Source organism: Harpia harpyja, chromosome 14, assembly GCF_026419915.1.
Source record: "Harpia harpyja isolate bHarHar1 chromosome 14, bHarHar1 primary haplotype, whole genome shotgun sequence".
NCBI lineage: Eukaryota > Metazoa > Chordata > Aves > Accipitriformes > Accipitridae > Harpia > Harpia harpyja.
In genome coordinates, this window is record NC_068953.1 from 11,321,909 (window position 1) to 11,349,405 (window position 27,497).

Below are 27,497 nucleotides of genomic sequence, written 5' to 3' on the forward strand. Positions count from 1 at the left end.
TATTATTCATTTCTAAAGAGATTTGTTTTTCTAGTAAATCTAGACACCCTCAAATTATTTCTCCTGATTTTACAAAGGAAGGACTAGCAGGAAAATAATGAAATTCACTTAAAGCCTTAAGTGATAGCATAAAGACAGGAGAAAGAGGCAAAGCTTGGCAGCGTGTCCTGTTCTGTGCTGGATCGTCCTCCTGCGCAGAATCCACATGCAGGAGAGCTCCTGGCTGTGCCACACTGCTGTTGAGCCTGCGTACAGATGTCTTTAGGAAGTAACAGAGCTATTTATTTTGGCATGTGAGAGGCACAACGTATACGTGCTTTAAATTACTCTTGTTTTGCTGGTCTTTCTCCTCAGACTAATGCTGCAGCTTGCTTGTTACAAATGTTTGTTGTCTATTTAAACTTGCTATTTCTAGTTAGCAGAAAAACTGAATCTGGAGTAAACATTTCCAAGTGCCATAGCCCATGTTTTGCCTTACACATTTTGCACTTCTTCCGCCAACCTTTCTGTACTAATGCACTGAAGGCTCCATCGCAGCCGGCGAGCTGTATCGGTGTCTTAGAGCAGAGCAATTCAGTGCCACGGTGTTCATATAAACCACCCAGTTAGATGGAAGTGACAAGCAGGGGTCCTCAACATAATGTGCTTATCAGTTAAGGGGATTTATTCTGAGTAGGTGGCAGTGGCATAGCAGATAACAGCCCTGACAGCATAGCAGACATCACAGACCCGTGGTGGCCTGGAGCCATAGGTATTACTGCACCAAAGAATGTTTATCTCAAGAGACTATTTAGTTTATCTCAGATGCTCCACTTCTGGTCTCGCTTTCCTGAAAGACATCTTGTACTGATTTTCATTCATTTTCAGAAATTTAAATAATTCCTGGGGCTGTGGAATTTATAGACTGAGTATCAATTGTAATCATGTGGAGGCTGATTTTTAAATTGCCTTTACTTTGTAATTCAAATTGTGTTGTATGGTAGACATTAATTATGTCAGCCAACATCTATTTACAAATGGGGATTTAAAAACGGGCAGTTCTTATCAGCTAGTGACATTTGGCAGATGGATGGTTTCAGTAACAAAAAAAGAGAATAGGGAGAAGGGGGGGCTGCGCCCAACCTGTCAATGGCTGGAGTCTCTCATACCTTCCCTGGTGTAGCACTTGTCTGCCAGGAGGAGGGAGAGCAAAGCAACAGCTTAATTGCATGCAGAATAAGCTTGGAGATCTTTGTGTCCCTTCCAGTTAAGCACTTTGAGCTTTCAAAGCCCCTTGATGTGCGAGGAGGTCTGGGAGCCAGCCAACCCCCCCCTGCCGGAGCAGGGCAGCTCCGCCGTCCTGCCGCAGGACCAGAGGAGGCTCCAGCTGTAAACTACCTCTAGTAAACTCAGGTTTTGGGGGTTTCACTTCTTAGATGAAAGATGACAGAATTTGTGGTCTGTTCCAGAGGAAACAGAGATATTCATGTCACTGACATCTGAGAATTGGAAGCTGGGGGCCCAGGAGTGTGCTTTGTGGGGTAAAAACCAAGGCAGAGGGACAGTACTAGTAAGCAGCTGGTCTGAATTTAGGACAAAAGCCAGTGGGCTATTTTTTTCCCCCCTTTCCATCTTCACAAGAGACAAAAGAAATGGCAGTTCCACCGTTGGGGCATCTGGGGGCCGACCCCACGAATTCACAGGTGACATGCCCTTACCCGGTTCTCTGCCCCATGCATGGCTGTTGGGGCACGGGGAGGAGATGGGGCTGCGCAGCAGCCCCCGTACCCTGGGTGTGTGACACAACACCCGTGGGAGAAGCCCCGGTGCCTCGGGTGTGTGACACAACACTCGTGGGAGAAGCACGGCAGGGGGGTCTGCAGGAGGGACTCCCACCCTCAGGTTACGTGGGAGCCCCAGAGGGAGCCTGGAAGAGGCGGTTGATGAGGAGCCCGGCGTGGCTGTGCAGGTTTGCAATCCTCTGCTGAGTCTGGTCCTTTGGCAAATACTTCCTAAACATATTTGCACATAACAAATCGTCTGTGCAAAGACTATATTTTCATCTTACCCAACAGGCTCGCTTTTTTTATGGCATCTGTTGCTGGGGTTAGCGAAGACGAATTATGTACGACCTTGTTGTTTTTCTCAACCTTGCCTGTATAATGAAAGTGTTTCCCTGTGAGGCTTTCAGCTGTAGTAACCTGTTGTGTGTCGTACAAAAAGTGTGCATGCCTGTCTGTATCCATATGCACACAGCTTTTCTCCACATGGCGAGCGTACCTGAGGACATCTGGTTTCTTCCTGTTAAAGGCAGTGGCCAGGAACACTCCCTCGAGGTGAAGAACCCCACTGCCAACTTCACTTCCCATTCGTGGTGGACACCGAGGATCATCCTTTTGTTTTGCAGACAAGCTGTAGACACAGCCAACATCCCCTTCCCTTTATGTGCTGCAGCAGAGAAGTCTATCGCAGCCCCGAGACGCTCCTGTTCCACAAGCCTTTTGTGCCGTCCTTCAAAAGAAACAGCTATTGAAACCCATGACCATGAAGCTTTTGAGTTTTCCAGTGTTTTCCTCCTCACCCTTCGTTTACATGACCGTGTAACCTTGAGGGCGCACAATTAGGGCTGCACGCAGGGCTGTGCGTGCTCGCACTGACAGCCGGGACCATTGTTTGCAGCCCAGAGACCTTGTGCAAAGCTTTAGAAGCGATACTTTTCCTTTTTTCCTTCTCAAGGCTGCTTAGCCACTCACGCAGCATCTGACACAAGCAGTAGCATCTGCTTTTGTTTTCCAGTGGAAGCAGAAGTGCCGGTTGTTGTCTTGCTGTGGTGCTAGTATAGGAAATGCCACAGTAGAGGGGAATTGCATCAGTTTGGTTAAGGTTTGTGACTAGATAATTCCCAAATGTCTTTGTGTTTGAGAAGGCTTCATAATCACAAATTAAGATGTAAGTTTTGTAGAGCTAATCCCTTTTCTACTCCCAAAGACAACGATAAAAATTAAATAGTAGGTAACATTTCCTCAGGAGTGATTGTATCAGGGCAGTATCTTGACCGCTTATAATCGGAGGCCAATTGATTTACCCTAACAGTCATTTTCCATCATCAAAATAAGCTGAAGGAAAGACAGTAATTACTGCATCTTCCAACTCTCCTTCACAAACAGAAAATGCCACTGCCAGCTTAATAAACCAGTCCTTACGTAGCAGGACACTACAGCTGTGTTATGGACATGACTCTCCAAACCGCTCTGAATATTTGTACCAACTCCCCCAAATTATCCTTTGGGTGTTTAATATTACACTGAATCTGCAATGAGCAACAAGGCTTTGACAAGACTTCAAAATCTTTCTTTACCCCCATAACTGCTGCATAGTTAGAAATCTCCAAGGAAGACTACCGTGTTAAGCTTGTTGGGAACGAGCAGAAAAGAAAAGAAAGAAAATAAAAGGTTTGGCGATTTATCCAGTACGTTTCCTGCGAGTGTAACATCCTGTAAAAATCCTGCAGGGCCACAGTGAAGAGTTTTGGACTGGTTATGTTAAATTTCCTGTAGAAAAAGTGAAAAACACTGTCTGAGGCAGCACAGTTGCTCACAAGCAGGTGGCTACAGCTGGACCAACTCAAGTCTCTGAGCTCTAATCTGCCTTGTCTGGATTAAAGAGGAGTAATTTGTTCAACATCTTTTAAGGTAGGAGAGCCAGTTGTGTGCTATCAAGTAAAACGGTGTGTGGTTGTTTCCTGACTACAATCCATTAAAAGGCTGAGCTTAGACTACCAAAGCCTTCCCCTCCTGACAGCAGCCAAACTCATACCAGTTTCCTAGAGACAAAAGGCCGGTGCTTTCCTCTAATAAGTCAGGGAGCTACCAAGGTCTGGAAATAATTTTAAAATTCCTTTACATTATTCAGGGCAGAAGAATTACTAAAATTGTGCTTTAAGCAAAACAGCATTCTTAGGTTGCCAAGGCAGTAAACACCAGGTTTGGGAAATGCAGTAAGATTTCAACATCTGTTTTGGAGCTGATATTTTAACCATTCCATGTTTATTTTAATGCCTGGTTGGCCACCTCCCAGTCATACATATGCAGCACCAAAGGAAAGACAGAAGGAGCGAGTCCATTCTTGAATTGATGCTACAGATCAGCTCCCCCTTCCTTATTTTCTTTGTTTTATTGATTAAGTAAATAGGTGTTTGTCCTGTCTAGAGCTTGAAAGTGATACCAGAGGTTTGCAGACACTGTGTAGAGGGAAGGCACTGCGTGTTGTCTAAAGAACAATGAGAACGATAAGAAGAAATAATAAGTTGTTCATCTCCGGTGTGTTTTCAGGAACACTGTGTCAATGCAGCAGTCTCTGTAGATAACCTTGGAGATGTTTGCCTCGACTTGTGCAGACAAGCCTGTGTTCATCTGCCTGCCTGGGCTGGTTGGACTCCAGCTGGCTCTGCTCCAGGGGCTGGTGCTCCCACCAACATGCTGTGCTCCAGCCTGTGCCTTCTTGTAGCTTAAGTCCTTTTCTGCCCTGAAAGAACTTGCCTTCAGAAATTTTTTGGAGGTTTTTAATTGGATCATCCCAAACTATTGTGCCTTGTTTAAGGCAAACAGCTGAAATAATTCAGCTGCGGGTGAAATCATCGCTACTGTTCCATGTGCCAACTGTACAATGTATAAAGCTCTTTGATGATGAAAGGTATTGCCAGCATGAAAGAGGCATATTTCAAATCGCTGCTTAAGAGAGTGGCATCCACAGCATGGGACAGTCAAGCAGGATCCAAACATTACTTCTGCCCTTTAGTGGATGAGAAAATAGCTTTGCAGTCCTCAGGTTGCTTTACGTGAATGAATTGGTTTGCTCAGAAGGATGTTACCGGCATGATTTCTGTTGGCACTGATAGCTCAGCAGCTGAATGTGCCCACTCTTTCTTGAGCAGGTGATGTACAGACTTGAACAGGCTCTGTGTCCTTTACAGGACATGAGAAGTTTGGGGGACTCGCACTAGGGTCTGGAGCTTTTCGTCCCTGGGTCGCTGATCCTGGCACAAGCCCAGGATGGACAGGACAAGAAGCTGTTGCTACCTGATTGCTCTGCTCTTCTCTCCATGTGTTAACCAGTGGTCAGAGTTCACACTCTGCAAGGACTTACACCCTCAAAACCATCTTCCAGTTTCCTGCTCTTAGGTGCTCTTTTTAGCAGAGAGACCAAGGACTCAACAGGCTCAGGCGCTGGCATTGCTCCCTCACCTGAGATTTGGACCATCCAGCAAATGAGGTCATCATAAATTGCTTTAAAAGGAATAAAACGTGAGATTTTAATCAAAGTTTAGAGGTACCACATGGCCTTCTTGACACTGTGAAGCACATAACTTCAGAGGGGGATGCTTCTTGCTCTTGTAGTTCTGAAAATTAGACTGTCAGCTACTGCGGTTTGCAAGCCCAGAATCACTAGTTGCTTTTGGAAGTCTCATCGCACAATTATTTCCAAGTCTTACCCAAATTTATTGAACCTTGAAACTTCTTGCCAAGCAGTTACTCAATGACTGTGGAATTTAGTGTCTTGTTTGTTTTAGGAAAAATGCAATTTATAAAGCTTCAGTATTTCACTAGATAAAAATATATTTACAGAAAGAAAGAACCATTTTCTACTTTCTTCAATGCCAGTTGACATTTTGGCTTTATCTTAGATATTAAAATAAAAATCTCAGCTTGTTCTTGTTTATTAAAAAGAAGATATATTACTATTTAAATACTTCTAAAAGAATTTAAGGAAAGAAATAATAGCTTAACCTTAAAATTCATGATGAACAGTAAAACCTGTTATTTATCTTTAACTCTGTGGATGCTATAGGACCTACCTGGTTCTCTGCAATCCTGTAACTTTTGAGATGATTTAATCTAGTACAAAGTGATTAAACAATAGGAACCCAACCAGGAAATATTTTATATCTATTTTGCACACGAGAGTGAAAGAATACTGGAGACCTGGGTCCTATTTGCCTAAAAAGACGACTTTTTTTTTTTCCAAAATCAACCAGGACTTGCCTGCCGAGGTATCAGGATTTATAAGTGTCTGCTCACAGCTGTCCCAGGTTCTCACACTTGGAGAAGTGATGAGGTTGGAAGTGGTCATGAACGAGCTAAATTTGCAGCTATTAAAAATTTGGCCAAAAGACCAAAGAGTTTGGGATATCCACGAGCCAGGTACTTGTGGTCTTGCAATTCATAAACACTTGCGGAAAAGCAGAGAAATCTAATGTGAATTTCTATCGGTCTGCACTCAGGTTTTCCATGTGCCGAGGAGCCCAAGGGCTGAGGTGTCCCGGGATGCTGGCTGTCTCCCACTGCCAAAGCAAGCGCGATGGCTCTGCTCCGACAGTCAGCTTTGATTTTGTGAACTCTGTGCCAGTTCCACGTGTTACGGTTGTGAACGACCTCGTCTGGTCTTCACTTAATTATAAACTCCATAGAGGAAAAGGAGATTTGCATTGATTAAACTGAGTTCCCAAACTGTTGGGAACTGCACAGAAGCAGCAGAGTAGACTCTGCACTATTTTGAACCAGGTTAGTCTCCAGAGTTGTCTCGCTGTAAATATTGCTTAAAAACACTGCTGACCTAATTATGACATAGTTAACATTCATCTAGTAATTAATGAGTATTACAGTGTCTGCTCTGGGCTTGACAGGATTCCTACTGTGGGCTCATTTGATGCTGAATTGTACTGTACCATGTGCTGTGCTTTGCAAGTCATCAGTCTTACGTGACACTTAAAAATCTCTGACAACCTGACAATCTCAGCCTGGGCAGAGGAAATTACAGGATGTCCAAGGCACATGGGAAACTAACAAAAAGATCAGGTCAGTTAAATTCCTCATAATGGGCTATTAAATTGTTTTACTGTTCAGCTTCTCTGTAAAATATCAATTATCTCAATGGTTGTAATGTAATCAAAGTAATTAAATTCCAAAGGCTTGCATGTAAAAACCAGAGCTTTGTAAACGGGAATCCAGCCTCAAGTAGTTTAGTTGGTCTGTTTGTGTTTAAAAGTTTCTCCAGATGACTTTTTTTTTTTTTAATGGTGTTATAGTTAGAGAACTGTTAAAGGGTTTTGTGTGTTTGAGGTTTAGGGTGTGTTTTGAACTTGGCTGCACACAACGTTTGAACAATTGAATAAGCAAAGCCCGCGTTACAGCCGAAACACAGGGACACAGCACATGCCAGATGAGAAGCCGGCTGGTCTGTAGCCGTGGGAAGCAGGGACAGCCTCTGCCTCTGGATCCTGGCCCCGGTTCCATCTACTTAGGTTTCCTCAGCTGATGGATAATTGTAGCTTACCTTTCCCTAAGTTATGAAAAATGACAAACTAATGTCTCTAAAGCACTTTAGATATGAAACTTGAAAAATATTCCTATCTTAGGTTTATCACATTCAGGATCTTGCCTCCGGTAATACGTTTGACAAGAATAGGAAAAAGCTAAAGAATGACATATTACAAGAACATTTTCCCCATTGTTTCTCCTGGTGTAGGGAATACTCTTTGATTAAGTTTTATTTCAGTTTATTTCAGTAGAGCTACTCCCTTAGGTTTCAGCAGAACTGAATCAAATCCTATTTTGTTAGGGCCAAAATTACTTTTGTTGCCACGATTTTCTGAAATTAATGGTAATTTTGAGGTGCACCATTTTCAACTGTCTTAAAAGGTTCCAATTTAGAGAAGGTGCTAAGCATCCACACCCTGAAAGTCGACTTCAGTAGGATCGAATGGCAGGATTTGCAAGCGTTTGGGGCCGAAGTCCAGGAAATCACCTGTAAGTTGTAGCAGGCAATGTTGTTCTGAAAGCTGCATGCCCAATATATGAGCGTCTATCTCCATGCTTCATGTAATCAACTTTCAGAGGCATATACTCACCTGATGGAGTATTTGTACTCATTTTAAAAAGCGATGAGACAGGTCTTTTATACCACTACTAGATCTTACAAGCAACTGGAAACCCACATTAAGTCTAATGGGCTGTTCCTTCACTGGTTGATAAGGTAGGGCAAAAAAAGGGCTCTTTTGCAAACTTAGATTATTATTATTTGCATGATAACACCAGTGTATGGTGTGTTGTTTAAGACAAGAACTAGACATGCACAGCCCCAAGGAGCATAGAGCCAGAACAGGTGGAGAGAAGACATGAACCATGAAGCAGTTCAAAGAAGACAGTGACTTGGTCTTTGTTAGAGCCCGAGCAGTTGCTGGGGGAGAAGTGAATGTTTGGGGAAGAATTTAAATACATTAACCTGTGTGCAGATAAGTGTTGCTGTTTCTGTTTCTATCAAGTCATTAAGAAAATGATAGACATGTGGCTCCAACGGAGAAGTAGTTTCTATAGAGAATGAGCTCATGGTGGCAGGGAGATGCAAAGAAAGTGTTAATGCCGGAGCAGAGTGTTTGGGAGCTGGGGAAACAAAGGGAAAATCCAGGAATGCTCATAATGTGCAACAGCCTTGGGGGATTTTTTGTGTCTTCAGACAAAATTAGTGAAGGGAGTTTACTCTGAGGGCCTCCTTGAAGCTCGCCAAAATCAGCATATAAGCTGCTTCTGCCTCGATAAGCCCTGTACCATGTCCCAAGGATAGCTGTGGAAAATTGTGATGCCTCCATAGCTCCTTTTTAAATGTAAAAGTAGGTAATTGGTGTGAATAGAGTTACTTGGTCAAACTACTTAGAAATTCCTGCAATTGGTTTGAAGAAGTAAAATGTTCTCCATCTTCTGTCACCTCATTAGCAGCTTCTGCCAGTTCTGCCGCCTGCCCGAGGTCTGTGATTGAGGTGCTCCCGCACCGTGAGCAATTCCCTCCCTTCACACAATGGGCAAACAGAAAGCTCAGCCATGCTTCAGGCTACCAAGGTGCTGGTATTTTCCCAGTTCTCAGGAAGAAGCAGCTTATCCTCCTTTTCTGCTGTCATTGAGCAGAGCTCCCTGTTTCTGGTCAATGTGACGCTCTGCTCTGGATGCACCAACTTAGGAACCCAGGAGTGGAAGTTAGAGGCTCCCAGGAAAACAGTCTCTTGCCCAGCTTTTCTTCATTTCCATCAATCTTCCCTCAGGTAGAGACTGAATTGGTGCAGAAACCAATTAGCAATGGTTCATTAGGAGGAAGTGACTTGTTGAAATGCTTTTCAAATTAAGTGCTCCAAAAACGAAGAACGACCGTGCACAACCCTATGTAAATGCCGTTAAAAACAGAGCATGCCTATGTCTTACAGAGCGTGCCTTGTCTTCTGCATAGAGTGGTGTAACAGGTTCATAGCGCTGCTCTTTTGCAAATACAGCCCGAATCTGCTGAGGTATTTGTGTAGCACTTCTTGCAGTGGCCCTCTAATGCATGTTTCCTTCTCTCTCTCCTACTGCAGGTGCGTTACTCTTAGGAGGAATCCTCTATTCCTGGCAGTTCCCTCACTTCAACGCCCTGAGCTGGGGTCTGCGGGAAGATTACTCCCGAGGAGGATACTGTATGATGTCCGTCACCCACCCGGGGCTGTGCAGGCGGGTAGCTCTGCGTCACTGCTTGGCCTTAATTGGACTCTCAACGGTGGCTCCTGTTCTTGACATCACCACGTGGACTTTCCCCGTCATTTCGCTCCCCATCAACCTCTACATCTCCTACCTCGGCTTTCGGTTCTACAGGGATGCAGACCGCAGCAGCTCCAGGAAGCTCTTCTTCTGCAGTCTGTGGCATTTGCCAATGCTGCTGCTTGTCATGTTCACGTGCAAGAAATCGTTCCTAGAGAAGGAAGACAAAGGCGATCCGCTCGGTGAAAGTCATGGGAGGGCTATGGAAATTAGATTGCCTTAAATGTCAATTACTTGTCATCCTCGTGACACATCAGGTAGTATATTTTAGTAATTACAAGGGGGAAACCTGTGGGGATCTGTTTGAAGAAGAATCATTTGTGCCTAGCGACCACTTTATGCGATAATTTTCTGTTTTCTTCTGAAAGGGAATAGACACGAGAGCTTAAAGCATTCACGGGCCTTAGGCCCGTTCACTCGTCACGGATTACAATTTAACCTATGTCAGAAGCACATCACTTTGGGATGACCTTCCAAATACTCCGTGAGTTGTGGTCTCTCATCTCGTGGATAGGTTTTTAGTTAGCAAGTCACATGCGCACACTTAGTAACCGCCAACACTGGCAGCCTTGGCGAAGCCATCAGGAAGCGACAGATGAATGATTTATCACCCCTTCTTCCCAAGCATCCTTTCCAAATTAAGCTTTGAGGCACATGGTGGGTTGGGTGCACTCTTCTTGTCTCGATCCGTGCCGTCCCTGCTCTGAGATTACACAGAAGCCTTCAGTTTCTGAGGCTTTTTTCAATCAGCTACTTTTCCCAAGGTTCCCATTCACTCCGGTAGATTTTTAGTTTTCATACAGCTGGCACAATGCTAAAGGACTAAGAAAGCTGTCTTTCAGCACACTGCACATCAGCATTTAAACAACCTCCAGATGAACCACTATTGTGTAGTGTATACCTTGAACACATCCTGGACCATTCTGCTGTACATCCATCACAGGGAATTTCTGACTCCCGTGTGGTTTTACATCATTAGAGTTTGAGCCCTGTGTGTCAGACCTTCGACTGGTAAAAATTGCCATTAATGTTTATGTCAGTGACGCTTTGAAAAGGTGTAGGAGGTGAAAACCAGTTCTCAGAGTCTAGTAGTTTTAAGGCTTTTCTATGCTAACGTGTCTTGTGCCAGCCTATTCAGTCTCAGTGTCCTCGGACGAGCTCTGGACTTGCATCAACAGTTTGAACTGTATTTAATATCACACTGTGGTGGCTCAGAGAGAAGGCTTCACTTTTGGGGTATGTAGTCGGTAAGGAAACACATTTTACAGAAAAAAGCATTGGGTATTTTTATCTAATATTATAATGTTCAAATTGCTGATGCAGCCAGTATCTCTCAAAGGCAATTATTATGGATGGTCTCACCAGGAAAATGCATTATCTTTGTTAACTGATATGCTAAAGAACATTTCTAGCCACACTCTAATGTGCTTGTGATCCCACTACAGGGCTGTGGCTAACCCTCAGCCTACCTGGGGCTGGCTGTGACCCGCTGGGATGCTTCCAGACATAGCAGCATCCAGCGTAGACAAAGACTGTGTTACAGTTTATTGTGGTAGTTAGTGCCTGTTATGACTTGATGTGTTTTCACGCCAAGATTTCTTTCCCATGTGGAGAGGGACTGGGCAGCACGGTTGTGCATCAATCCAAAGATACAGTAATACCTGAAATGGGAGACACTGCCTCTAATCTGACCCCGAATAAAGCCCTTCAGCAAACGTCACAAATCTGCCACCACGTGCGTATCACGCTGACATAAAATCTTCACTGGCTGCTTTCATGATACAAGCCTGACTTCTGGTCTCAGTTACACTGGTGTAAATCAGGAGTGACACGGTTAACCTCTGTTCTGCTAGTGGAGGTGCTTGCAGGAGCAGAGCCACCTGTTTTACATGGCTCTTAAATAATCGGTTGCAAGATTTTCTGACTCTCTCAAGTGATTGCAGATGACAAGATTGAGTTCCCTCTTACTGTTTGTCTGACAGACTCCATTGTACTCGAGTTACTGTGGGCAACATGTCGTAGAAACGTCTGGAAACTGTGCAACTCCTGAATTTGTTTTAAAAATGCATCCAGTCTTCTCTGCAATAAAGCGCGTACTGTACAAAAAGAGAGATGAATGCTCAAAATCTGTTTTAAACAACTCACTTATAATTGAAACTCAGGTACAGTTCAGTTAATTGCAGAGGTATTTGGTAGTTTTGTGGCATTTCTCGCAGCAAAAATATTCTTGATCACTGAAAGAGCAAGGATAGCTTGTGAAATACTGGTTTATTGTGCAAAAAGCACACTGAAACTAAGTTGCATGTGAGCGGAAAGGGTTTGTGCAAAACCAAAGAATTTGGTCAACCTTTAGCTGGGAGAGGAGCCTGAACAGAGCAGATGGCTCACAAAAACCACAGATTTTGCTCCCAGAGGCAGAAAGTGGTGCTGGAGCAGGAGGGTTGTGGTTTTCTCCTAAGTCATTATAGAGCCAGGCTTCAGGATGGCCTGCAAGTACTGGGTGCTGTCCTGACAAACTCCATTTTGATTAAAGGTCCCAAGGACATGCCTGTGGTTCCATTCTGAAGAGCAGTCATCTTATTTTCTTGGGCCAAAATGTGTAATATTCACAGGTTTTAGGGCTAGACAGGAGCTTTATAATCTTCACTGAGTGTCTGCAAAATGCAGGTCACCAAGTTGCATCAACATCTCCACACCCAGTCGGTCTGGCCTGGAAAGAAAGAATGGTTTTAGAATGAGTGGATCTGGGATTTAAAGGTAAGAAATACCTTTTAAAAAACAAACAAACAAACAAACAAAAAAGCCTTTTTTCACCTAGAAGGTGTTCTCTGCTTTGCTACAAAATGGCCATGCATCAGGTATGGATGAAGCCATCTACTGTCATTTTACTGCCTTTAGGAATTTTTGCTGTTGCATGTGCTTTGAAAGTAAAAACATTGCCAAAGTGAAATCTTGGCTGCAGACGGATAGTACAGTAGGTGCTCTCAGATGTCCTTTTCAACATTGCTGGTACCACTACGGAAATGAAAAAAATATTGAACTGTCTGCCCTCATCCAAGGGTGTTTGTGGTCCTTGTGACCCTACCTGGAGGATTAATGTCAGCCATCCCCACCCCAGCACTGCTGGTATTGCTGCCCAAATTCTGCAGGGAAAGAGGCAGGTGAGGTGCATCAGAGTGTCTTGCTGTGATCACTTTGCACAGCCGGGGCAGTGCCGAGAGTTAAACTTGGGCTTCCTGCATCTCAGTCCTGGGCTGTGCATGCATCAGGCTTTGCACGGCTCCTTGAATCTGAAACAGCAGTTCCTACATAGAATTGCAATGTTTTTTTCCTTGTCCCATTTGTAGAACTTGAATATAGGTTGTTTGTCATCCTGTTATCCTGGTTATTCAGGATCTCCCCATGAAACGGCCCTCCTGGAGAATACCTGCTATATATGTGGTAGTGAAAAAAATAGCAGCAATGTGCCATGTCCCTCCAACCCCTGGGTCTGCTGGTAGCTGATATGGTCCCATCTAAGTGTTGCTGTTGCAGCGGGCAACGTTGCACCACCAGAAGCCTGTGCTGAAGTTTACAGAGGAATCTGAGCCGGTGACTGAAGGGCATGAAGCTGGTTTTAGTCTATTTGGATTTGAAACCTTTTGTGTGGTTTTGTGGATAAAACAGTAGCCCTAAGGCTCAGGGGATCTTCATTCTTTCCAGATCTCTGCTGAAGAAATGCACTCCATCTGTAAAATAGGGATGACGATGATATTTCGCCTTGTTGGACAAGTAAACAGCTCATGTTTTTGTCAGTCCCATGCCCGTTATTCTGTAGGGCCCTGTAAAGAGAGCGCTGGCTAATGGTTTGAGGAGCATTTGCAGAGAGCTGACACTGGATTTCCCCCCACATCTCTTCTTTGCTCTGACCTTCAGCAAATTACTTAATCTCAGCACAACGCTTGCCTTGCAGGACAGCGTGAGGAGGTGAGATACGCGACTGCAAATTGCCCTGAGCTCTTGCTTTTGCAAGGAGCCCCCAGGTCCTGCGTGAACCCGCTTGCGGTACCTCAGCATGGCAGGCATCCCAGCAAGCCAGACAGTTGGTGGGGCTCTGCGCTTTGTTCCAGCATGAATGAGGAAACCCAATCCCTGTGCGCACAGCTCTTTCCCTTCTCGTTTCCCCCACTGGGGTTTTTTTTTTTCTCACTTCCTGTATCAATCTCTGATATAATCTGCCCCAGCAGAGTAACACATTCACACTCTCCTGGCTCCAGCAGCGTTTCCCACTCAGCCAGGCCACGGCATTTCAAGGCTTACACAAAACACACACGTCCTTTTCAGTTCTGACGATCCCACGAGAGTAGGAATGGAAACAGAGCGATACTATTAGAAATCATTATCATTACAGATAGAAAGCATGTTGTCCTGGTCGCTCTCCAGAGGTGATTAGATATTACCCTTCCCTTGGAAATACAGGCTGTCTACAGAACACTTTGCTTTTAAAACAGAAATATCAGCACTGTTTTCCTACCAAGCAGCTCTGCTGGAAGTGGTAATACTAGAAGCTCCGTTGCAGGCTGTCCCCAGTGGCATTTCTAATCATGGTATTTCTTAACCAGGCAAAGAGCCGGCCCCGGCGAGGGCTCGTGGGATGCAGGATGCCACTCATGCTGGCAACGTGGCCGTGGGTCAGTTGTTTGCCTCTTGGTGCTGCTATTTCTTCTTCCAGTCATGGAGAAGGTCAGTCCTGCAGATCAGGGCTTGAACCCCGTAGGTGTGTGTCCCGCCCTTGGACCTGCTAAAGCCAAGTCCGAGTCTGGTTCCAATGTTCATCATCTCCCAAACAGCGTGTTGTTAATTTGCAGTCAAAGATGACAGCTGAGTTTTGAGGTCAGAAGTGTCATTGCTGAGGACCCATCTCCATGAGAGTCCCTCAGACTGTGACTTACTGGGTGGTTCCATCAATGTTTTTTAGTCCCCTCTGAAATAAATGTACTACAGATTTTCAGGGCTTCAACACAAAATTTAGCAAGCTTTGGAGCTGCCTTCCAAACCCTTCTGTCAACTGAGCTTGCAGTATTTCTTGAATGTGAGACAGTTACTGTGCTCTGTTAGAGCTTGCGTTGGTCTGGATTGCCATGTCGCAAGGATGCCTCCCCCTCCGAAAGGCTGTTTCTTGTCAGGCCCAGAGTGGTCAAATTCTCCCTGACCCAAAGAAAAGGAGGTCTTTCGAGCACAGCATGTGTGCAGTGTCCCAAAGCCATTTAGACCGCCTTCAGAAGCACATGTGTTTAAAAGACCTGGCAGGAACATCTCTCATCAGCTCTGCCTTGTACACTTTCCGTCACCTCTGCTTTTCTGCTTCCAGACTTCAACTGTTTGCACTGAAGATTTTCCAGCCTAGGTCAGCGCCTCAGGCTGGGGTTTAGTTTCCAGTGTTTCAAAAAGGCACAGTTCAACTGTTTCGCAGAACAAGGTTGGCAAAATGAGCTGTTTTCCCACAATGTGGAGAGGTTTTTCCTACCGCTCCTAACCAGTTCTGGCACCTCCAGGCCTTGGAGCAAGAACTGACGATTTGTTAGCGGGCTCGTGCGGGTTCAGGTTGGTGCATTTATCCGTTCTGGGAAGGTACCGTGTGTTTCCCTGAGTCCCTGAAAGGTTACCGCTCCTGAATGCTTGTTGAAGCATTCATTGCTGCTGACTTCTCCAAAGTGATGCTCTGAGCATGGTAGGCACAGACCATACTGGGAAGCTCGTGGGGAGCTGCTGCCATGGTCCTTGTGCTTTAGGGGAGCACAAGGACTAAAAAGAGGTGCCTGGAAAGGAGGCTTCCCCTAGAACTGGGAAAGTTGTCTTAAGTTCATACCTGTATTACCATTTTTCTAGGAGCCCTGCTTCAGTCCTGCCCGTGGAGCGAGGCAGATGGCGATACCTGAAGGGAGGTTTTCACGTGTCTCAGAAGTGTGTGTGGTTGAGGGTTTTTTCCCCTGGTTTTTCAGTCCAGGATGCATGGCAAGGTGCTTTCTGTCCACTGCTCCCCTTCTTCACGCTTTCTATTGTAACTACAGCTTCCTTAGATACATTTTTTCATGAAATATATGCTATAAAATACCCATCTAAACTGCAGCTGTAGCCGGAGTGTCTTTTCTTAAACAGAAACACAGACTTCGGGGAATTGCCCCAAGCGATCAGAAACAGAAGGGCTCCAATCTCCCAGACTGACCAAACTGTCCCTAGTTGTGATCAGTAGGGTCATCTTGCCCATCTTCCTCCACTGAAAAGCAAGAAGGGAGAAGAGGAAAAAGGCATCCCTGCGGGTGTGGTGGCGTGGGGTAGAGACCACACCATGGTGCCAGGGGAGGACAGAGCTTCCAGCCAGGCAGGATGGGCTCCACCGCCGACCCTCGTCCCAGTGCACGGGAACTGGCTGCCCAGATGCAGACTGGTACATGGCAGTCGAAGCCCGTTCAGAAAGAAGTGGCTGGCACGGGGACTCATCTTTTGTTTTCTAAGCAATGAGAAAGATCAAGAATTGTGCTGCCGAGAAAGGCTGGGAGATGTTTAGGATCCTTTTTTTTGGCTGAGGAGAGGAGGCACTGTATCAAATTAAACTTGAAACAGAGACACAAACGAGGTGATTAAGGCATTTCCGCCATGCTTCCAGGGGAGCTGCTGGACGGCATCCAAACCGGGGAAAGGAACAGCCTGAGTTTATCAGCTGAACTTGGAGGTTAGTACAGATACTCGCACTGCAGAGCAGCCGAAGGGCTGGCTGACCGACATGCTGGCCCTTGGCCATCCCTGCACCAAACCTATGCCAGCCAGCGCAGAAGGGAAACTGAGGCATGCCAAGGGGAAGCGGGATGCCTGGGGCCACATATCATCCAGCAGCAGAGAGAGGAATATTATTTAGATCTCTTCTCCCCTGTCTGATGCCCCTGGCCTGCTGCCTAGGGCCACTGTCTGCTTGTTACGTGCACTTGCCTTTCAGTGGGAACAAGGACTGGCAGGAGCTGGCGATACATCAGGAGTGAGGCTGATTAACCCTCCTCGCTTCAAAAATGAGCAGTGAGAAGAGCATAGCAGAAGCATCTGTAGGCAGATGTTCCCGCAGCGGCTCTCCCCTGTGCTCTCACTCACAGCACTGCATGGGGTGCAGGTCTGTCCCCACCCCGTGGGAGCCCCGGGGACCTCGGCCAGCCCGGGCATTGCCTCCAGGACTTGCCATTAGATGACAAATGCTTCCATTTGGGGATGGGAAGGGGTCTGTCCTCTGCGCTGCCGCTCTGCTGCCTGGCAGGTCTGGTCCCCAGGCGTCACCCAGCATCTGCAACAGCATTTGTGCTTCATCCCACGCTCCCGCTTGGGAGCAGCTTTGCTGGGCTTCCTGCAAGGACTGCTCCGCGGGGATGTTCACAAAATGCCCATGGGTGAGATGAGGAGCCACCGCACTGGAAGAAGCACAACAGTATGAACTACCTGCAGGGCTCAGCCCTGCTGGGATCTGTCCTTAGAGCCGTGCCCCGTGCCAAAGACACTGTCTGACTCTGCATGCTGCTGCAGCACCACCAGCACTTCGTTGGCTTTGCTTATAGTGGGGACTGCAGGAAGGCCGTGCTGGACGGATGGATGGACAGACGGACATGCAACGATCCGGGCTGCTCGCAGGGATGTGCAGGCTGTGTCTCACTTGGCCGCGATGGCAGGGAACTCCCTCTGTTGACTTATCCTGAAGTTGCACCCCTTAATCCAGTGGTGTCCCTGTCTCTGGTAATAAATAGCACCTTCCGTAAATGTCTTTAGCCCTGACTAAACCACAGACTGGACTGATTATTGCTGGTTTTGTAGCCTTTACAGAGCTGTTTTTATTTATAATTGCACCCCGCTGGTGTGTTCATAATGATTTTCCCTGCTGCGTCCCATGCGGTCCAGTGCTACAAAGCCACATTTTCATAGTAGCTGTTGTTGGTTTTAATCACTTGTTATTCGGATGATATATTAATAGCAGTATCTCTGTGAGGCTTTAGAGTGTTTTCTTTTTCAAAACATTTACAACAAAAGCTAAGTGTTAGCCCTAATAAAACGTGTGTTTCATTTGGCTCCCTCCTCCAGCGATGAATCCAATTAAATGAGCGCTCAGCAGAAAGCCCATCTCACCCCATCCCATCCTGCCTCAGCCCCAAAACCTGCTCCTGAACCTCTGATTAAAAGGTGTTTGAGACTCCAGCGGGAACAGGGGTGCTTGAAAGGCCCCACGTGGTTGGAGGGCTGTGAGTTTGTAATTGCCTATGTGTAGACTGTAGAAGCCTGTAATAAACCAAAATATACTTTGCAGATGTTCATTTGCGCCTTGCGATTCTCCTAAAACCCAAATAACCCATTATACCTTATTTCACAGAGAGAAGGGGCAATGAGGCTGGGTGGTTTGATGCTCTTGTGATGAGAAGCCACTGGTGAAAACAGAAATAAAAGCAGAACTGCCTGTTGCCTCCTGAGCAGGACACTATCGCCAAGCTTGGCATATGGATGGGGAGGAGTGGGGCAATGCTCTTTATTTTAGCCATTTATGGGAGGAAGAAAAACACCCAGCAAAACTTATCTTTGCTGGAAGCGGTTTGAATGAAACATTTAACTAGCTGAGGCCGCTGCCTTTAATTTCATTCAGAAGGGGACTGTGAATGGACTCCTCGCCCACTTCAAAAGGCCGTGGCAGCATGTCCTCTGTGGTGCGGGTCATTCATGGACACTACAGGAGATGTGAAAACATCTGCTAGGTCCATGCCTGCTCCTTTCAGTACAGTTACTCCCCTTGCTAATAATTGTCTGTGTTCTGTCATCTAGAAAGGGACTTTGTGTGCCTCCCAGGTATTCTAATGCTAATTTGTTTAGTTAAAAAGGAGAAGAGGCTAAACAGATGTGAACCATTTGGTTAGGTTGTAGTTCATTTGTTAGGAAGTGCAAAGGATTCTTGGCAGGATATTAAATATTACCTTGGCTGCTCACAAACACTTCATATTTCAAGAGAGGAAGGGAGGTAGGGGCTGCACTCCATAAATCAGCCTTTTCAAAGAGACAGAAAAAGGCAAACATTTGATAAATCTGTGTCATTATACTTAGAGATCAAAGGAGGTTTTACATATGTATTTATGCAACTGGCAACCTAGGAGACAATAATAACAAATATAGATCTCTGACAGCTTTACAAAAATAAAAATTAGCCGGTTCTAATCTGTAATTATCTGGGAACTGAGCGAGGTAGGAGGTTGCTAGCAGTAGAGCTTTAAGTTGCTAATGTTGAGACAGTGAGCGAATGTTAAGTCATTCATAAATACATTAGGAAGTCCTGTGGGCAAGAGATTGCAAAAGCCACCAGGTGGTAGCTGGGCATGCCCACTGCATGTGCAGACCTGGTTTTATACACCGAGCCCAAAATAGGCAGGCAGGTGTTATCAGAACCAAAAGTCACCAGGGAAAGCAGTGTTTCACCATGTGCTAATTGCTTTTATGATTTTCCAGCAGATGATCTACCAGGAATCTACCTGAATGATCCCTGAAGACAGGAAGATTTTCATCCCTGGTCTCTCTCCTGCTTGCCAGAAACTTACAGATCCGTGTCTGATAGCTTCTGTAGCCCAGTGTGCCTCTGTGTTGGCCTGGATGAGCCCCGCCACTATTCCCAAATTAGACTGACTCATTTTGTACAGCTACATAAGTAAAGAACTGGAGCCAAAGACTCAGGTAAGTCAGGGAAGAAGTTTGAAAAGACCCCAGAAGAGGTTTGCAAGCAGCAGGAATAACAGGAGGACTAACAGGGGCTGCAGTGGGTATTGCTTTAATCCAGGACAGAATTTAGCAGAGGAATTGAAACATCTCCAGAAGCAGCAAGGGCCGTCTCATCACTCAAAAAACAAGGAGAAATCCAGTTACATGAAAATAATTCGATGGACAAAGCAATGCAGCCACAGAAATTAGAGAAGGAGAAGTAGCATTATGTCATCTCGCCTTTCCTTTTGGCCAGTCACTGGGCTGATTTCCTATTCTCTTGTGCTGTTTTAAAATGACTTCAGCAACTTGGTTTCTGCTTGTTCCCATGGGAAACTTCCACAGTCTATAGATTTTGCTGGTAGGAAACTCTTCTTGACAGTCAGACTATATTTTCCTTTACTCAATTCCATCACATCACTCCTACTTACGCCTCCTTGGAGCACCCTAAACGCTCTTCTCCATTGAAGTCGGTGGAGTTATGCGAGCAGTAAATTTGGCCCGTGGCACTTGGAGAAATAGATATTAAAACCCCAGGGACGAATTAGGGGGTGAGGGGAGGGAGGGCAGTGGGGGAAAGGAAATGGTTTCAGGTTGAGAGAAACAAGATCTCTTCTTACATCTGTACAGCGGTGCTGCCCGCTGCCCCAGTGGGAGCACGCCCAGGACTCAGCAGCAAAATGCTGCAAGAGGCAGCGATGTCCCTGGGATGTCCCTGAGCACTGGTGTGGTTACAGAACCACATCTGAGGGCTCGAGAGCAGTACGTGGCACTTGGGCTTATGTGCAGAGAGATTGCATAAAGCCCTGGGCACTTTCCTTGCCAGTGGCTGACCTGTTTTGAGTCCCAGTGATGCTACCCGCAGTCACCCCACTGCCTTTCACCCCCAGGGTAGCCCAGCCTCGCCATTTGGCTCTTTGCAGCTGGGATGGTCACTGGCTGCCGGTCCAGTAATCCTCACCCACGTAACACTCACTGCAAGCTCTGCCTCCACGGGTTAATACTAACGCATGCATTTTTCAGGATAAAATCCCAAATGCTCTGGGCCCTTTTCCCCAGCTCTTACCTCACTATCGTGACATTAATATGAGTCCAGCAGATGTGTGCAGTGATGGAGCTGCTGCAGTACAAAAGGAGAGGAGGCTGCTGACAGACACACAAGATTTATACATCGGCAATCCTCAGCTCCCTTCTGCTCCGAAATAGCTACAGTCCACCAGCCCACAGGGTGCACTCCAAAGGACACACATGACAGAGACGAAGAGAGGGGACAGCACCGAGGACTTCTTAGGGTGGAAGAAGTAGAATGAAGATATGCGGGATCTCTCATCATGGGACCCTGCAAGAGGGCAAGAGCTGGGGACATGGACCTATGACTGAGGAACATCTCAGAGTACTGCAAAAGACCAATAAGAACAAAAAAAACCATTATAGATATATACACGTGGCAGAGGACACACGATAGCATACAGAAGCCCTACATCAAAGCCCTACATCTCAGTGTGCTAGGTGCTGTATGTTCCCAAAAAGGAGGTGGTATTGGCTGGTCACCTCCTCTCTGGCCAGGTCACTGTATGCCGCAGCACTCCAGGGTTACACGCTCCAGAATGCCTTATTTTCCCATAAACATGCACTTGATTAACATCATGAAATGGTGAATTTTCTCCAAACAGAACTATGACTGTGTCATGGAAAACACCATCCTGTCTGGACTGGGACCAAGAGCACTCTGGCTTGATTTTGGGTACCTGCTCCTATCTCTCAGTCCAGCAGGACTGGCTGTGTCCAGAGCTGTGTGTGCCCTGTCACTGACATACAAGTCTTTGTACTTCAGAAGAAAGAAAGAAGATGCTGAGCATTTCAGAACTGGCCTGTTCAGTGGCAGGAAAATAACGGTTGCTGAAAGGATGTACGGATTTTCTAGTTGGGAAGAGATGAAACAACAAGGTGAAACTCAGCATCAGGCCAACAGGATAGGATCAGCACTGGGAGATGCTGCCTTGTGTCAGACTCCAAGAAGATCCTGGAAAGCACATGACTGCAGCTGCAGGGCACATGGCCTGGCAAGAGTTGTCCAGGGTGGATGCTGGCAAGGTGAGCCCGCAGACCTGACCCATCCTCTGTCCTCACTGGGGACTTTGATCATCTCAGCTTGAAGGTGTGCTGGGCTCTCTGCTTTCTGCCCTGTTTTGACAAGTGTGTTTTGCAGAGCTGGGCACCCTCCAGGCTTATCTCAGCAGTGCTCCACTACGTGCCACCATGACCCCTTGTCAGGAGCTGCACCTCCCCAGTGCTGTCTGTGTAATGAATCAATCATCAAGAAAAGGGATCCAGAGATGGTACTGATGCAGCTCAATTAGTTTTTTGATTAACCAGCTAGCACGACAGCTACTATTATGATTCAAGGGCTCTGCAGCAACAGCACGGAGCAAACCCAGTCTTGCATTTCTGTTTGTGCCCTTTTCTTTCCAACCCCGATTTCTTCACAGTCTAGCCCCTGTTGCTCTGTTGCCCTCATCAGTGGGGCACAACACACGTGCTCCTGCCAAAACTGCTGCATGTGGGACATTAAACAAATTACAAGAGCCAAGAGCAAGCGTGTGAACCTTGGCGGAGCCCTGCTCTCGAGGTGGCAGCAGGTACGGAGGAGACCTGTGCCCTGCCGAGCAGACCTGCAGGCTCCAGCTGGAGGCAGGTGGGTCAGTCTGGAGGATGGAGCCATAACTGGTTCCCAAGCCACTTGCCAAAACCTGCCCCCCTTTTGCCCCCTGCTCCAGGGAGAGCTCAGACGAAGTGATGTCAGCCATCCTCCTGACCCACCTTTGCTCCGATGCTGTTTCTGTTCACTTACCTGTTTGCCATTCCATTTTTCCAGTGAAAAAACTCCTGACGTCCAACTGTTGAAGATACAATTACAATAAAACCTATATTGGGGCTATTTTTGTTAAAAAGCCAATCCAACTTTTACAAGCTACGGCTGACATATATTAAGGGCTTAAACCAAACTTTCTGTGACATTTTGTTGATGTTATCCTGGCTGGTGCTGGTGGATGTAAGGAACAAGGAGAATTATTCCATCTGAATGGTTTTCCTCTTACCTCGTGGGTGTAGGAACTTGCAATGGAGCAACCTCTGCGCACAAGCAGCAGGTTTTCTGTTTTGAATTGTACAAAACACTGAATAAAGAGATGAGTAAATCCGGGTCCAGGAGAGCCAGCCTGTGTCACCTGTGGAACAATTGCTGCCCACAACTGTGATTCATGCATTGCCTAGAAGTGTCCTCTGTAATTCTCTTCACAATTACCAGTCTGGGCCAGCTGGCAGAGCTTTACCAGTACACAGAGAGAAACTAGAAAGCAATTCCTCCTGCAACTGCGTTTCTGCTTGGTTGGTATCGCCCTTCATACCACAGAGCGCCCAGCAGTGCCATCTATTTTATCCCACAGCAGAGAAATGCTTTGGAATTGGTCACTGTTTGATTCCATAGCTGAAGCACAAAAGATCTCTTTGTGTCATCCCAAAATCTGCTTTGCAAATACCTGGTCCCAGGAAGGATGGGGACCAGTGGCACTGATGGGGATTTGGGTGGCCCAAGCACTATTCTTAGCTCTGTCTTAACCCACTGAGCAGCTTTTGGAGAAGTCATACACATCTCAGGGTCTTATTTCCGCTCTTCAATCTGCCTGGTTTAATTAGTTTGTAAACTCTAGTTTGTAGTTTGTGATTTTACAAGATGTTCACACCACAGCCAGTGTGATCGGAACAAGTCACTCTGGCGCGACACTTTTCATGAATTGATGTAAAGCTGATATATGAAGAAGTCAGCATCATGCTGTTGCTTCTCACACACAAGAAAATCAAGGCCCTTGGTGGGGAAAAGATTTGCCTTTTGTTCAGGAGCAGAAGTTTAAAACGAAAGGCAGAGGTTCCAGCAAAACCTGGCTCTGCACTTAAAGCAACAGTGGTCTGAAAGCAGGCTAATTCAGTACAAAAATTTATGCATCTTCTGAAAAAAACATGGTAGAAATGCTGCACACATGCATCGAAGCTGCTAAGTTACATGTTTGCTGGATGAATGCTGACTAAGGTGCTTCCATGGAGTGTGCAAAATCCCCGCCGTTCCTTGGAAAACACTGGCACGATCCGGTCCTGGAAAGGAGGGTCCCAGAGCTGATGATGTGGTGGGAAGGGTCTCCTTGGCCAAACGCTCTTAATTCGGCTTTCACAGGCTGTTGTGTTGTGCTTGGTCTCTACATGTTACTCCCAATACGTGGCCTGTGACAGATCTCACCAGGTATTTGTACAGGCAGGGATTTCAGAAAATGCAGCGCTATGAAAGGTGTGGCTCATCAAAAAGCCAACACACATCAAAAGAATAGGTAAATCCAAATACTTTGAGGAGGAGGAGGAGGAAATGACTGAGATGCCCCCAATACAGTGGTGTCCCAGTGCCCAACCCCCAGCTGGCAAGTCCCTGCAGCCGTGGGGGGAACGGGGAGGGGGGAAATCCCAGCCTGGCTGGGGACAAGGCAGGAGTATGTGGACTTTCTTACTTCTCTTTCTGTCCTGCAGCCTCCAGAGGAGGGACACAGCCATCGCACCGGGGTGTGCAGCTGTAAAGTCTTGGGGACATGCCTGCCAGGTGGGAAGGTTGGGTTGTCGTCGTCCTAATCTAGCTGAGACACTAAAGGAACCGGGGGAAATGTGGATTGACAGGTATAATCCAGAATTGCCTTATCTTGTCTTATGGTTCTCTTTTGTGTCTGTACAGCAGATGGACCTCTGAACCCTTGTCTTTAGTCTAGCAATTAAACTTACTATTTCATCATTAAATCTTGTTTAGCGATAAAGCCGAGTCTGATTAACATTCTCGAGTGGGAACCCTGGGGAATGGACAACGCACGGGGTGCCTCAGCCAGAGGCCACAGGAGCCAGGGTGCTGCCCGTGTGAATCCGGGGCCTGGCTCACCCAGGGTGGGGAGAGAAGTGCCCATTAGCAAACATTAGCCAGAGAGTCTGAGAGCCCAACCATGGTCTGTAAATTGAAATCCTCACAGATGTCCCTTCCTTTGCGGTTTTACAGCACTAGATGATGCTGGAGACCCACTTTGGTGAGGCGGAATGTACACCTGAGCGAAGTCCGCTTAAGATAATGTATTGGAGCTTGATAATGCTCCACCGTCACATTGGATAGGTGTGCTGGGCAGGGGACAGCGGCTGATAAAAGCCTCAGCACCACCGCCTCGCCTCTAGACCTTTCATCCCCAAATACTTTCCCGATCCCTTACGGGGATCCCATCACCCATCCCCGAGATGCAGCCACCGATGAGCCAGAAGGTGAGTAGCAAGAACATCTCAAAGGGCTTCTGAGGGCTTCTGAGCTGGCTGAGGACCCTTCCGTGATGGTGTTTTAGCCCGTGTTGGATTAGCGGTGGGTACCGGCCAGAGCGGGGCCGAAGAGCCGGAAAAGGGAACGCTGTTCCTCATCCACAGAAGGGCTGGGCGCTCCGATATTTGGGGTCTGCTGTTCAAGAGTGGGAGGACCAGTGCGGCAGGAGGAGATCCCCGCAACACTCACTCAAGCTGAGAGCACTGCTTATGCCTGAGGGGAGGGGAAAGGGTGACGTGGAGAAACGGAGGGGGGGTGCTGTTCATCTCCAAATCCGTGCTTTAGCACCATCGCAGCGTTCCATCGTCCGCCCTCGCCCCCAGCGCTGCCCGCGGGCCCGTGCGGGCCCGCGGGCAGCGCTGGGGGCGAGGGCGGACGATGAAGCCGCGTCCCCGACGGTGCGAGCCCCGAGGCTGTGGTAAATCGGGACGCCCCCCTTCCCGCGCCCGCTGCCGCCTCACCAGCCAATGAGCGCTTCTCCTCCCTTCCTCCGCCCCGCCCCCGCGAGCCGACCGCTTTTCCGATTGGCTCCTCCGCCCGGCTCATTATGCGGCACAGCGCCGTTGTGATAGGTTGGGGGGGCTGCCCGTCGGCCCGGCCCCGCCGCTCCGCCTCCGCCGCTGCTTTTGCCTGCGCTGCCGGCGGCGGGAGAGCGGCGCTGGGGCGGGCAGCGGGCGGGCGGGCAGCGCAGCGCGGCGTTATGGGGCCGTGCTGAGGCTCGGGGGTGCCCATGCGGCGCCGGGCAGAGCCGAACCGAGCCGGACCAACTCCAGCCATGCATCCCGGTGCGCCCGCGGGCACATGGGGCAGCGCTTGAACCGCTGCCTCGATGTCCCCGTCGCGCTGCCGCCGCTGAGGCGGAGGCTCCTGCTGCTCTTCATCATGCTCTTCCTCTGGCTCTATATGTTTTACTCCTGCGCCGGCTCCTGCGCCGGGCTGGCGACCCGCGGTTCCCCCGCGCCGCCCCGCGCCGCCCCGCCGCTTCCCCAGCTGCTACCGCCGGTTCCGGGGGAGCCGGGCGAGGAGAGCAGCCTGGAGGAGCAACGGGCAGCGCCCGACGCCGTCAGCCCCATCTCCACCTTCTTCAACGGCTCCGGCACCAAGCGGCTGCCGCAGGCCATCATCATCGGCGTGAAGAAGGGGGGGACGCGGGCGCTGCTGGAGTTCCTGCGGGTGCACCCCGACGTCCGCGCCGTCGGCGCCGAGCCCCACTTCTTCGACCGCAACTACGAGCGGGGACTCGCCTGGTACAGGTAGCCGCCTCTCCGCCTGCACCGCGGGGCTCCCGGGGAGGAGGACGGGGGGTGAGGGGGTGGCGGGAGCTGGACGGGGGAGAGGGGGGTGTCCCCCGTTGCGCCCCGGCGGGGAGGTGCGCGGTGCGGGGGTTGCGCGGGGTGCGCCCGCCCCGGGCTCCGGAGCAGGTCGGGGGAGCGCCCGGGGCGAAATGTGAATGTTCCGCTAAATACACACCCCCCCGCTCTCGAAAAAGCAACCCCGAAAAAAACCACCCAAAAAACCAAAACCCCAGACCCGGCGCGGAACTTGCTTTCCCCCTTAGCCCAAGCGGCGGCGGGGGGTTTGCAGGCTTTGTGCTAGCCACAGCGTATTTCATCTTGAAATAAAGGTTAAATATTAATTTAATTTTTTTTTTTTTTGTAACACTCTTATTTCGTTGGGCTCCCAGGGCTTTTGCTGGAGCGTATGTTTTTTTCCCTTCGGGTTGGGGTGTTGCTGAGGGATGGCTGGCATGTCCGAAATCCCCTTCGGGTCGGGGGGCAAGGCTGGGCAGGGTCCTGCCCCCAGCAAAGGCAGGTTTTGGGGGAGTTTGACCCCTTCTGGGAGCGCGGCGGCAGCTCCGCGTTCGAGATTAAACTTCCTCGATCGCTTCGCAGGGCTCTTTCCCCGTTAACTTTCTCCTACCACTATAATCAGCTTTATAGCTGATAAATTGCTCAGGCTTGCAATTTCCAGCTTAGCGCTGGGGATAGGATAGTGGTGCGATGTGCGACGGTGTAACGTGTGCTTTGGGGACGGGATGAAACTTTTTTGGCTGGGGGGGGGAGAAATTATAAATTACGGGGTTGCATCCTGCAAGGGTGGATGGAGAAGCAATTTTGCGAAGAGCAGCCCCACGCGTGATGGGATGGGATGTCTGTGTGCGGGAGGCGATGGTTGCTCCTCAGCTCTGGTGGGACGCCGAGCACGGGATCGAACTGCATTTATGTTTCTCTTCATCCTTTTATGAGTGAAGTTCCTTTATCAAGAATATTTCGAATATGCCTTTCTGCTGAGTGTTTACAGGAATACTAAACGAGCAGAGCTGGAAACTTTGAAGCTAGATGGGAGCTGTGAAGTTCTGAATTTTAACCGCTTTGTAGTCTTGAAACTCCCACCCTGCAAGTCCGATTAGGTTTATGTGTCTTTTTTTAATGTTGCCATCCCTCAGCAGTTAGTGAAATGAATGCAGGATAAGATCTGGCGAGGAGGAAGTCGTTTTTGAAAGCACTTTCGTTTTATGAAATTCTAGAATTTTGGTGGAGGATGCAGAGTGTCGTCCCGTAGCAACCAAGATGAAATCTGTATAAATTCAGTTGGTTTTAAAAAAAATATTAAACTCGCATTTTGAAAGGAGAACTTGCATATAACAGAAGACCTGTCAGGATTTATTAGCAAAATGGTGTGTACGTGTTGAACTCTGTTTTTAATTAGGCACCTAAATTAGACCATAAAATGGTTGATTAATCTTTTACAAGTAAGAGGTGGAAGGG

General features: G+C 47.8%; 2 protein-coding genes across 2 annotated transcripts in view; both read left to right on the top strand.

Annotated features, from left to right (window-relative positions):
* The window catches only part of LOC128151080 (protoheme IX farnesyltransferase, mitochondrial), a 106,286-nt gene extending 94,589 nt beyond the window's left edge, over positions 1-11,697 (top strand). Inside the window, exon 7 of the mRNA XM_052808096.1 lies at positions 9,377-11,697. Within this exon, the coding sequence (XP_052664056.1) occupies positions 9,377-9,819 (443 nt within the window). The 3' untranslated portion in view covers positions 9,820-11,697. The remainder of the gene's footprint in view (positions 1-9,376) is intronic.
* A 13,702-nt stretch (positions 11,698-25,399) lies between these two features.
* Positions 25,400-27,497, top strand: part of LOC128151081 (heparan sulfate glucosamine 3-O-sulfotransferase 3B1-like) — a 31,649-nt gene continuing 29,551 nt past the window's right edge. Inside the window, exon 1 of the mRNA XM_052808097.1 lies at positions 25,400-25,982. Coding sequence (XP_052664057.1) covers positions 25,531-25,982 — 452 coding nt within the window. The 5' untranslated portion in view covers positions 25,400-25,530. The remainder of the gene's footprint in view (positions 25,983-27,497) is intronic.